Source organism: Prunus persica, chromosome G6, assembly GCF_000346465.2.
Source record: "Prunus persica cultivar Lovell chromosome G6, Prunus_persica_NCBIv2, whole genome shotgun sequence".
In the NCBI taxonomy this organism is placed as follows: Eukaryota; Viridiplantae; Streptophyta; class Magnoliopsida; order Rosales; family Rosaceae; genus Prunus; species Prunus persica.
Window position 1 is genome coordinate 3334521 of NC_034014.1, and position 13292 is coordinate 3347812.

Below are 13292 nucleotides of genomic sequence, written 5' to 3' on the forward strand. Positions count from 1 at the left end.
AACGTAGCTAAATTCTTTATTTGTAAGCCATTTTCAACAGGTAGTGGAGAAAGACAGCGGTCTGGAGGTAACAGTGAAATTGGCTAAAGCAAGAAAAACAAAAATCTTGCATATAAATGTGAACTGATCTACATATGATACAATGTCTTCAGACGCTTATCTCATTGGCCAAAGAAAACTGATCCCACTAAAAGTTTCAGTGATCAAAAACAGGATATTTTGCTACAATCATGAGCAATAACTCAATGGAAAACAGTAACATTATGATTGAATAATGTCAAAATCAATGGGTAAGGAGGCAAAAGAGCAGTTCTTCCAATTTGTGTCTTCTGTAAATACTGTGATACAAATCTTCTCCCTGCTCTTCCCCGCATCAGAAAACTAACCATCTGCCTGCATACCATCTCCCCGCATCAAAGGCACTAACCATCTAATTTCTGCTCCATTTCCATTAGACAAATAGTATATTTTCTTCCAGTTCTCCTCCGTGAATGCTTCACGGCGTATAAGCCTCTGTCTGCCATATAAAACAGTAGGGAAGGCTGAGAATATAGAAGTTTGCAGGGAAAAAGCATCAAGAAAGCATTAGACATGAAGGAAAGCTCCTGTAGAGTTTTAACTTCTACAGAGCGCTGGCTTAAAGAATCTAATGCATTATAATTATGCGCTTGTTGGCCTAACGTGATTCGTTTGAATTTTTAAGGACACCATCCATGTCCGCCAACATTAAGAATTATTGCCTTAAGCTGAAAAGTACAGTAAATGATAGGTAATGTGTATTATGTTTTTACTAATTCTCCACCGACATTTGCACGAGCCAAGGTAAAACAAATCAAATCGGTATAATATAATACCCCAATCTAATATGCAAACATGCAGTATATTTGGCAGGCATTAACTAGCATACCTAAGGTAGTAATGGCAAACAGCTGCTGCTTCATCTAAAGTGTAGCGAGGAAAGTTCACGCGAGCATCTGTAGGCACTTCTGGCAAGTCTTGACGAAGCTTTCCTACTGCTGTTGAATGAGAAAACGCGCCCACCATCAAGTCATCATGTCGCATAGATCTAAAAGCCTTCACCTGCAAGAATTTTTACATATGTGTGTGCACATCAGTCTCTAATATACTGCACATCAGTCTCTAATATACTTCACATATGTGTGTGCACATCAGTCTCTAATATACTGCACATAGACCCAAACTTAATGCCCACTTGTACACCCAGATTTATAAGGACAACATCTCAAGGAGAGTAAGATTATTTGAAGATGTAATACAAAGCCTAAAAAACATAATTGAATGGACATTCTTAGTTCCTTAAAGAATTACAAGTATAAACCACCATAATACTGAAGCAGAGGATACCTACCGTAGCAAGTTCTTTAGCATGTATTGGTCGAGTAGAACGAACAGTTACTGGCTCTTCATACTCACTGAACGTAAACCAGCTATTATACTGCAGACAAGGAACATAAAAATATAGCGAACTATCAACACTTTACAACAAAGCTCTTGAAACACAATTCATTGAAAACAATTAACGCAATACAATATCAAGTGATCATTCCCACCTGATCAATTGCAATAAGCACGGGGATATCTTTCACAAGAGATAACTCCTTCCTCAAACGAACTACCACTCCAACAGCTGCATGAGTGTGCTTGATTCCTGTATCAACCAGGTCATACAGAGTTGAACCATCAGGCATTGCCATGGTATCAATTCCATCTTTCATCCATCCAACACCAGCACCCTCTCCCAATGGAATAGGATCAAATATTTGGCAGAACAATTGTTTTAAACGGGATTCATTAAATTTCAGGAAGTCCTGGAATAAAATGACACAAAAGATGAATATAAGCCATGGAGATGATCAAGAGCATATAATCCAAAAACTCCATAATGGACAGAGGTTTATAGTTTAGATCACATTAATTCTAATACAACCCTGTAGAAAATCATCACTTTTAGGCATGATCATTGATTAGAAGAAGCCTATGTTTTGGCCAGAATAGAAGAGGCTTATTGACTACAATTAATTAAAGCTGCACAGATTACTGATCCCGTTTAAGTTAATAGCACATTGTAAAAGTCTTGACATGAATTTTAGCTAATTGAAAAAAAAAAAAAAAGAGGTTCGCAATCTTACCTTCAGAATATTTTCAGCCTGAACAGGTGTGTCCCAAAGACCTGTTTGTGGGTTTTTATAGAAAAAGCCTCCATAAGTCCAGTCCCTGCCTCTTGGGACATATAACACCAACCAACCTTCCCCGCGAGCCCATTGAACTAACATTGAAAGAGCAATACTCTTTCCACAACTTACAGGACCGTCCAACACAATCTGCTTTCTAACTTTTGTACCTGAAAAAACAATACAGGTATAAGGGCATCTTACATGTGATCCATCATTCATATGTTTCTAAAATTTTGTTCCTCCAAAGAATGATGCACAGGATGTACAAGCAACTAAGTATGCCTTACAACATAGATTATCTACAAAGGATAATCCAGAAAAAGCTTAATTGAAGTTATCTAAGAATGAGTAACCAAAGAAATTAATACAATTTTTTTAAGCTGAAACCAAAAATGATCATTTTCAAAAATGTGGCCAATGACAGTAATCTCAAACCTCACTAGCTCTGACCAAACAACAAACAAAGCATCAATTAATGTGAGAAACAATGGGACACAAAGCACACACCTTTGGTGGTAGAAGAGTGCAATGGAGGATCCACGATCCATCGAAAATTATCTCGGAGATCAAGAAAGCTCTGGCGAACTAGCACGGCGCTCTGCATTGCGTCCTCAAACTCCTTCACCATCCCCAACGGCAACCCCTCGGGCAACACATTGTTCAATTCCTCCATCCTGCAAATCAAAAGGTGCAAATCCCAATAAATACATACATACATCAATTTCATCTGGGATTAGGGTTTAGGGTTTTACTTGAGCTTGAAGTAGGAGCAGGCGTCCTTGCGCGTGAGCTGAGAGAGTGTCGGAGTGGCAGTGAACAGAGGCCGGCCATTGGGCCCCACATCGAGCGACGGATCATTTTCATCGGCTTGTAGCCGGCGAGCACGAGCCTTTTCGTCGAAGAGAGCCGCGTCGACGTCCGAAACGGCGTCGTCTGTTGCGGCTGCAGGGTCGTTTTTGTCCTTGCCCTTCTTCGCCTTCTTCACCGTCGATTTCTTGTCCTTGGACGAGTAGCTCATCGTCGCCGTGAGCCTCCACGGGTCATGCCTTGGGCAACCCGACCCCGTTGCCCGTCGAAGAAGGGTCCGCAACATTTCTCTTTGTTCAAGGTTTTGCAAGGTTTTTGGGAGAAGAAAGTGAAGCTGTGAGAGAAGAAAGTGAAGCTGTGTGCTACCGGGAAATTAGCCGCACCAGGTGATGGCCAAATATGTAATTTCAAAACAAATTGGGCAATATATGTGTTTGGGCTCGAAGCGGGCTTGATAGTCGGATCGTGGGCCCAATTGAATTGGGCTGGGTTTGGGTGTTTGATCCCAATAACGGGGAAGGATCATGCGTTATGATGCATGGCGGTGAAGGTTTTTATTTTATTTTTGGTCATAGTGGTTAACCCAAAAAAAGTTTTAATTAATTAGGTTACCGTAATTTATTTTTTTTGGTCAATTACCGTAATTTCAAACACAACCCAGGTTATAGTTTGTGGTCGAACCCCAAGTTATAGTTTAAGGTAATGTAAGATATTGAATAATTATCTCAAATTAAAAAGAATATAATAAAGAAAACTGACCTGAAATTGTTAGTTTCTCTCAGTGTCTCATGTAAATTTACATTATTCATGAATATAAACATAAAAAAAGATGAATATGGGGTGGGGTGAGGGGGAGGGGGTAGTGGAGGACTACGAGACTCCACTACCGTACTCTCCAATTACACTTCCTTACTATCCATCTTTACACTTTCGTAAAATAATCTAAATAAAAGTCTTATCATTGTTGTTAACTATCATGTTACAATAGACGTGCAAATACACATATTGTGAGAAGTTTCACAAATATGGTATGATTAATGGTGAAAGTTTGTGGCATGGACAATAAGAAACCCTCATAGGGTCATAGATTTGTGTGATCCACCTCAGAAGTCAAGTGATACGTCTTCAAATTTTTATATGTTGCTTATTAGCCGAATAATCGTCACACTGAAAAATTTCTCATTAAACATACTCAGTCTTATTCCGAGCAATCGTGAAACTTACAAGAATCCCACAAATTTGAACACCTGGATTTCCAATGGATAATGTTGGATTTAAATAGGAAAATAGCTGTCTGAATGACATATGCGCATTGTCGAAGTGCATATATATATATATATATATATATATATATACACATATATAGCAAATATTGCTACTGGTTTTTGGCGTTTTGGTGTGGCACCAATGGACGAAGATTAAGTTAGGTATTCGTTTGCATGCGAATTATTATTTAAATTGATCACGTAATTAAACACCCACTAGTGACTTTCAGGTAAATGCAGCAATTATTATCATTTTTTATTGCTAATGCAATTTTGGTGTTGAAAATGATTGCGAGTGTGTGGCCTAAAATTTAAGTTACTTTTAAAAATAAAATAAATATTTTTAAAAAAATCCCTCCATATATATGTGGAAGACCATGAAAATTGACAGAGAACAAATGGTGGATTAGAACTTAGAGTAATATTTTTGGTTGGTCCATATGTATTATGTAGTCATCGATGGTTATTGGTTACCTCTGTTAGATCTTAATTAAACTACTCATGATATAAGAGCCATCATTATCACGAATGAGTAAGTACATTTTATGACTTTCGGTCTCACATCACATCCATAACCGACTATTAATCATAAATGGCAAAAAGCTGATTAATCTAAATCCATAAATTTTTGTTATTTGAGTTTATATAAGCAGAAATAATATCTTTATGCTCTTCAAGGAATGAATTGAAATATCAACTAGTCGTAATTTAAGGGTATTTCTTTTTTGGGTGTTGCTATTTGGATCACATTTACTGATCACATTGTTGACTATCTCTCTAATATAGGTGGGTCTCACATACATTGGTGATGCCGACCTCTATTAAAGAGGTGGTCAATAAATGTGGTACTACAAATAGGATTATTGTTCTTTTTATTTCTTTTTATTTTCATTTAATCTAAACTACGGAGAGGGGGATTTGAACTTGGGTGCAGAGTTGTGAGCATATTCGCTCTAACTAACTTGACTAAGCTCATATCTGCCTAATGGTACTTCTTTACAATATAGGGAGAGGTCCAAATTCGAAAAACATGTTGCAGCAAACATTATCACTAATTTAACACGAGATTGAAAATTTTGACACCAGAGAAACTGGCCTTTGGACCTAATGAAATTCTAATTAATAAGAGTTTAGTGGCTTGACCTTGCAGGCCCCAATTAATCCTACGTCGTTTTCCACAATTTTACTTCATGCAATGCAACCGTCCAACTCCCACTCACCAGCTTTTTTGCCCCTATATAATCACCAAATCCCATCGAACTTATTCAAAATTCAAATCCAACATTCCCAGGTGAAACGCACAGCTTCCAGATCCAGTCTCTAGACCTGGCAAACTTTCAACCATGTCTGCAGGAGGGAGAAGATGCAGAAGAAGCGCGAAACAAAAAGACCGTGACGGCTCTCTACAGAGCCTTGACCTCCAACGACGTTGATGTCGTCCACCTCCTCCTCGCACCCTATCTGGAGTGGTGGTTCCATGGCCCACCAACCCACCAGCATTTGAACCGCCTGCTCACCGGTGCGTCACCATACGACCCGTCATTCAAGTTCGTCCCTCTCTCCATCGTCGCGTTCGGGTCAATGGTGCTGGTTGAAGGATTCGACGATTGTCGTTCGGTGTCGTGGGTGCATGCATGGACCGTGACGGACGGGATAATTACCCAGGTCAGGGAATACTACAACACGTCCGTCACAGTCACCCGGTTATCGTCACCCGAAATTAGGTCACAGTCAGGCAATTGCCAGAGTGTGTGGCAAAGTAAGTTAGCGGATAATGGGTCTGTGCCTGGCCTCGTTTTGGCACTGTAACTAGCAAAATGCTACAATTATGATCTAATAAGCTCTTTAATATTTGCTTAAGAAAGAGTTTAAAAAGCCCAAGAACAATAAGTAATTAGCATGCAACAACGTTGGCTTAATTATCTGATGAATTATGTGTGTTTTGTGGGTCTTGTCTGTCTAGTTCTTGAAACGTTATTATATGTGCTTAGGAACATTTGGGAAAACACACACATATATATTTATTATCGTAAGGACGTCATGTATTTTTAATTATCTTTTTATATTTTTTTTCTGTTTATAATGGAATTCGCACGATAATAATGTTGACATCCAAATAAGAGAATAACTAACTATATATATGCGTGTGTGTAATATATGTGGAATGGTATGACTTAATTTATGTTTGTAAAATAAGTGTTGTGGCCTTTCTTCACTTTATTATTTAGTTTTGGTCTTCTTGGATATCTCAACTTTGTATTGAATTGATGCACTTGTCTATTGCAAACCCCGAAAAAAATGGATGCACTTATATTTTATATTTGGTATTGAATTGATGCACTTGTCTATTCCAAGTATAAAATATAAGTGCATCACTCCTATTCCTTGAGTCTAAATCTGATCACCGAAAATATAAAATATAACAAGAAAATATTTAGAATCTATATATATAAAGCAAAAGGCAGAGAATGGTGAAACATTCAAAATACCAGAAAATGCCCTTGGTTAATGCAAACATTAAGAATTCAAATTGTTAATTAAATGAGGATAATATGGTAAATTCACACTTTTTCATATTTAAAAAAATTAAAAAAAAAAAAAGAAAAAGCAGATAATGGATCCTATTTTTATGAAACACAACTACCCATTATCTTTTTTAATTCTAAAATAAATTTACTTATTTTTTTAAAAAAACCTCTCGCAAGCGCGGAAGCGCGTGCAGAGAAGCTAGTATTGTAATTAAAGATGACTGGTCATCATCTAAGACAAAAATTGGTCTTTTTAACAGTTTAAATGGACAACTTTGAACAACTTTTGGGCTTATCAAATATCAATAAAAAAATTACAAGTGAATAGTCATTTAAAGCTTGAAGAATCAGCTTTACAACCATGTAAAATTTGTTAAAAACCGAGTTCTGGAAGGAAAGAAATCATGAATTAAAGTAACAGGTACGAGCAAGAAACTTTGTCTAAAATTTTACTCGAGTTTAACAATAGGCCATGTTCATATCTGACTTTAACCCCTCAAATCTCTCCATGAAAATTTTCTTATAAATACTTGATTTAAAGCTTTTGAAACCTTCTTCAATGTTGTGGAATTATTTTTCTAAAAGAAGCTTCGTAATGAAATAAAATTGAGTCGGAAGAGAGGTTAAAAAATCTGAAATCTGCACTATAAACCTACAATATTTTGCAACTGAAATTCTGTTGACTTTCTTTTAAAACAGAGAATCAAATTGAAAACACAAAAATGATATGAGAAGGTTCTAATTTCAGATCAAAACATGATATAAACTATAAAGTATTGGAATTCAAATTGAAAACTAAAGAATTTACTAAGGACACCCAAAACCATAAAAGCTCTTACTCTTAGGCCTTCCTTTTACACAGCTCAAAACGTCTTTCTTTCTTCCTTTTCTCTTTCAGAATTCTTCCTCTCTCCCTCTCTTTCTTTCTACTTGTAAATTGAGCTAATACTCATGAAAAATCCTTCTCAAACTCCAACTATTTATAGGTGAAAAAATCATGATTAAAGCCTATTACTATGTCTTCCACCTCCTCCTTATGGCTGGGATTAGTCAGCCGTATAGATTGCTAACAGAGCAATCTAAGTTCATCACCAACAACCACCTCCTTCTACAGACTCTCCACCTCTTGCCTAGCCTTTCCACCTCCTCCTTCAATCTTGCCGCCACCAACTTATATGGTCTTCACTAACAAGCACCGTAGAGTGCTTACAAAGTATGAAGATATATGTTTAAAAGAAACAAGAAAAGAGAGAAGGAAGAACGAAATAATTGGCTGCAGGATTTTTTTAAAAAGAGTTGATGTACTTCAACTTACATACCTGAATTTCTAAAATAAAAAGAATTCTTTTTGAAAAACAGTTATTTACAGGCAAATAGGCAAGACATATATATCATTCCATTCCAACATATGTCAATGAACTTAATAATATCCCTTCATAAATAATACAAATCCTAATTTAACATCAAGTTTGATTAGAAAATTGCTTAGTTGGATTCTAGTCCTCGCGCTTTTAATTAAAAAAGTATCATAGCTAAAGCCTAAAGGTAAGAGAAATTTGAGTTGGAAGAGAAAATCTCAAATTTTCTAACACGATTATTATATATGATCATATCGCTAGTACAATATCTGGCAATGAGCGTTGAGACCGCTCCCTAGGATCACTCTGCCACAGCTTCATCATCTCATCCTCAACTTCTGAATTCCCAACAATCACCGTCACCCACGTGTTGAAATACTCACGCAACTGAGTGATCATCCCTTCCTTGACGCTCCACACATGCGCCCAGTACGCCTTCGATCCTTCCCATCCCTCCGCCACCACTCGGTCACCAACGGGCGTGATGCTCCGAGGCCTGAACTTGAACTCCACGTGTCTCGATTCTCCGGTCAGCGTCCTCATCATGTGCTGGCAATGCCGCGGTCCATGGAACCACCACTCAAGATCCGGAGCCACGAGCTTTGAGGTGGTACTAGTGTCTTTAAGTGCCAAGGCCTTGTAGAGCGCCTTGACAACTTTTCTGTGCCGGGATCCGATGTTTTCCGCCACTAATAATTCCCCGAGAGTCGTGGTTTCCGTGGAGATTTCATCCTGATCAATCCCCATTTTCAGGAATTTCAGGACGAACTAGGGAAGGCTATAGCTAGCTAAAAGTTGAAGTTTAGTGTTTGTTATATATTTTGGTTGGTGGTGTAACTTGAAGGAGTGCATGGGACATATTTATATATAGGAGCAGCTGGGGTGGGCACTTGGAGGGTTTTGGTACAACTTACACTATGGCCCAGCAATTCAAATAAAATTTGAAATCAAAATGTTTATTTTCATGACCTGGAGATCCAATAGTCTTGATGTTTCCAAATATATATATATATATATATTATATAACTAGCTCAATCAGTCAGATACGCGGATGAGTTTGAATCGTTAATTGGTATCGTCGGCTAATTATGAGTCTTATACTCATCAACGATTATAGTTAATCAGCTAATTCGCTAACGTTAACATTTCTCTATAAACAAGATGTGCATGAGGTCCTTAAATTAGTAGTTTTATCTAATTATATTGCTAAAGAATATTCTTATCTGGGGAGGTTATGTATCTGGTGCCAAATACAAACAAAGCTCAAAATTGAGTTGCAATAGATGAAAATTTTAATTAATTAATTAAACAAACAACCCTTCGGGAAAGCCAAGAATGCTAGTATGAAAGCAGATATAATTAAAAGAAATAATTCACGTTAGAAATTAGGTGGGATTAAAGGCGGGAAATTTTCTATATATTATTTGTAAAAGCGATTATGTTTTTTAATATATTTTATATTTTAGCTGGCCCTAAACGAATCACGTGTATTTAGAAGAAAACGAAAGGAAAGTAACAAACAATATGCAAATGCATCATCCATGTTAGGTCAAAACTGATGCAAAATTGATCACAGTTACTAGCTGTGCAGTTAACACCTTGAAGCAAAACAAGTATTCACAAACGTAATCAATTATGTCCTTAAGCTCATTTCTCATGACTTTAAGTGAAAACATTAGAGAGATGTGTCATGTCAATTTATTTACTTTCTTCATAAATAAATTTAACTTTCGGTTTATTATAATAATGCTGTAGTGATCGGTTACAATAAATAAAATAATGCTTGGAGAAATTATAGAATACTACGGTAATATGGCCACATGGTACATTTTGTACACGTGTTATAATATGAGTGGACGACGTGGTTTATTTTCCTTCTTTTTAGGGAATAGTATCAATAAATATCCACTTATATTATAACACATGTACCACGTCCGTTAGAGAAGAACGGCACCATGGCATGAGGCCATGAAGAGAAAGTAAAGAGACAACCAAGCGAACGTAGCATAACATAGACTATAAAGACATGAATCTATATAAAGGCAAGGACTCTTAACATTAAAAATTCATGGCATGTAAAAGTTCAATTGTTGCTTTCTTGTAATATCATATAAATTTCAAGCATTTACTTACAAATTTCAATCGAATATATCCAATTGATCGATCTTTACAAACCCACGCAATTCTTTGAGGTAGAATAACCAACATCTACAACAAGGTTATGACCATTCACATACTTTGATTCATCACTTGCAAGAAAAAGAGCAGCCTCGGCTATATCTTTAGCTTTTAGAGTAGCAACTTTTAGATTGGCCAGGCCTTTCACAACCTCTTCTATCTTTTCCACATCTTCCTCACAAGGTGACGATCCAAAATCCATGCCTTCGCCATCTTCCTAGTGACCGCTCCAAGCATCGATTCGCATGGAAGTAGCTACCCCAAAAGGAGAAATACAACTAACTCGAATCCCATATTGACCAAAGCTCAGAAGCCGTGTTCTTTGTTAGACCTACAATGGCATGCTTTGAGGCTGTATAAGCATGAGGTCCAAGGCCTCCCATGGCACCGGCTACACTAGCTGTGGATATGATGCACCCACTTCTTCTAGGCACCATGACTAGCTGCATGCTTCATCCCCAAGGCAGCTCCTCTAGTATTTACAGGCATAATGTTCGCGGGCATCAAAGTTGGTGATGCTCTTGTTTTTCGATTGATTTCCAAGGACTCCGGCATTGTTGAAGAGAATGTCTAATCGGCCATAATGGGAGATGGTTTGTTGATCAAGTTTTTGATGTCGTCTTCTAAGCTTACATCGCAATATACATATATAGCTGAAGTGTACAATTCGTTCGCTAAAATGGTACCACTTGTATCCTCAATATCTGCAATGGCTACCTTGGCTCCATTTTTTACGAAGAGCCTCACTGTTGCCTCTCCAATTCCTCTCGTTACAATTGCTACTTTTCCCTCCAACCTGTACAAGAATAAACCAATAAACATATAATCAAGATATAACGCACTAAAGCAAGTTATCCGTGCACTTGAGGTATTGTGTTCGAATCTCCTATCTCTCAATATCACAGTGTCAAAAAAAGAAAAAGAAAAAAAGATAACGCACTAGAAGTCTTCATCATAATTAGACTTACAATTTGACAAATTTAAAACAAATATCGATTGCTATTGCCGTTCTGTTCCCCTTTAACTAATAAATGTTCTATTACTCGGAAGAGCTAGCCAGCCTACATTAATATTTTAAGAGAATAAGAAAAGTTCAAAGACAAAAGGAATATAAGAAAAGAAAATGCAGGAGAAAGATAACATTCAGTATCGATACATTGCTATGAATGTGCTAAACTAAAACATAATTAACTTTTAACACTAAACATATAATTTGAATGCATCTGTAACAATTCATGCATCGCTTGTACACGTGATTATTGGTAAAAGCAAGTTGGAAGTGGGAGGTCTATATGATCATCTAACACCTTTTTTTTAAAAATTAAAAATTAAAAATTTATAACCCATATGCATCTTGAAAATTTTACATTTGTATATGAAATCATGTTTCATCCTCTAATATCGCTTGTATCACAAAAAGATAAAAGAGCTTAATTAAAGTGCATGATTAGATAAAAATAGGCCAGAGGGAGTTTTAAGGTTCGTACAAGGCCATCGGATACCTTACAAAACCTCTCTAGCTAGCAGTAACAAAATAATAAGAACTTTTGACTGATCACGTGAAAAGATGTATGGTCAACTAAATTATTAAGACACACATGTTTTTTTATCATGAAAAAACCAAATAGTCAACCTCAACGGACTCTTAGACAGTAACTGTATGTACCGTAACTAAAGAAAGTGGTAAAAAAGGTTACCAAAAAACCAAAGGTTACTACTTGCCAGTCCTTTGGGGTCGTTTGGTACATAGGCTTGCCTTGGACTGGTTTGGACTAAATTTAGTACCATGTTTGTTTCATTTAATTCTAGTCTTAGATGGGATTGCTAATACCGGGCCCACCAAAAACACCTCTTTAGGAGGGGACTACTAATCCCATGTAGAAAGGGAGGATTAGCTAGTCCTATGTTTACCAATGTATGAGATGCATACATTATATTGTAATACTAATAACATATATTACTATTATTATTATTATTACATACACATATACTATAATGTACATATATACATGTATATACACATATACAAGTATATATATATATATACACATATACATATATAATATATATAAATACATATAGATATATACACATATATTATTATTATAATATACTCATATACACATACATATTAATATTATAATAATAGCATACATGTATACATGTATATATGTAATATATATTATATTATAGATTAATATACATATATACACGTATATACATGTATATATATAAACACATATATACATATATAATATATAAATACATATAGATATATACACGTATATTATTATTATAATATACCCATATACACATGCATATTAATATTATAATAATAGCATACATGTATATATGTAATATATATATTATTATAATACATATATATAAGTATATATACATATATGTGTATATATTATACCCATGTATGTATTATAATATACATATACACACGTATATACACATATACATTATATATTTATACTATATGTATATATATTATAATATACATATATACACGTATATACATGTATATTATTATTATAACATACCCATATATATTATCTATTATAATATACATATGTATATGTATATGTATTATACCCATGTATATATTATAATATATAGATACACCTATATACACATATATTATATACATGTATATACGTATATATATATGTATATTATAATATATAATATATATACATATATTATATATACATATGTATTTTATAATATATAGTATATGTATATATACATACATATATACACGTATATACATGTATATTATTATTATTATTATTATTATTATAACATACCCATATATATATTATATATTATAATATACATACATATATATAAATATATGTATATGTATTATACCCATGTATATTATAATATACATATATACACCTATATACACATATATATATATATGTATGTACGTTTATATTATTTAAAATA

The 13292-nt window shown here is 35.2% G+C and overlaps 3 protein-coding genes and 1 pseudogene across 3 annotated transcripts; 1 reads left to right on the plus strand and 3 right to left on the minus strand.

Moving 5' to 3' along the window:
* On the minus strand, positions 80–3364 carry LOC18774811 (28S ribosomal protein S29, mitochondrial). Its single transcript, XM_007205168.2, has 7 exons — positions 2948–3364; positions 2703–2869; positions 2151–2362; positions 1572–1829; positions 1370–1456; positions 908–1080; positions 80–517 (listed from the first exon to the last, which is right to left on the minus strand). Exons 1-7 carry the CDS (start codon positions 3286–3288, stop codon positions 382–384), a joined length of 1374 nt encoding a protein of 457 aa, XP_007205230.2. The 5' UTR covers positions 3289–3364; the 3' UTR covers positions 80–381.
* On the plus strand, positions 4796–6127 carry LOC18773488 (wound-induced protein 1). Its single transcript, XM_007207860.2, has 2 exons — positions 4796–4799; positions 5559–6127. The coding sequence occupies exons 1-2, from the start codon at positions 4796–4798 to the stop codon at positions 6074–6076; spliced, it is 522 nt and encodes a 173-aa protein (XP_007207922.2). The 3' UTR covers positions 6077–6127.
* On the minus strand, positions 8305–8900 carry LOC18773643 (wound-induced protein 1). Its single transcript, XM_007206511.2, has one exon. The coding sequence runs from the start codon at positions 8898–8900 to the stop codon at positions 8403–8405; it is 498 nt and encodes a 165-aa protein (XP_007206573.2). The 3' UTR covers positions 8305–8402.
* On the minus strand, positions 10321–11471 carry LOC18775041 (annotated as a pseudogene).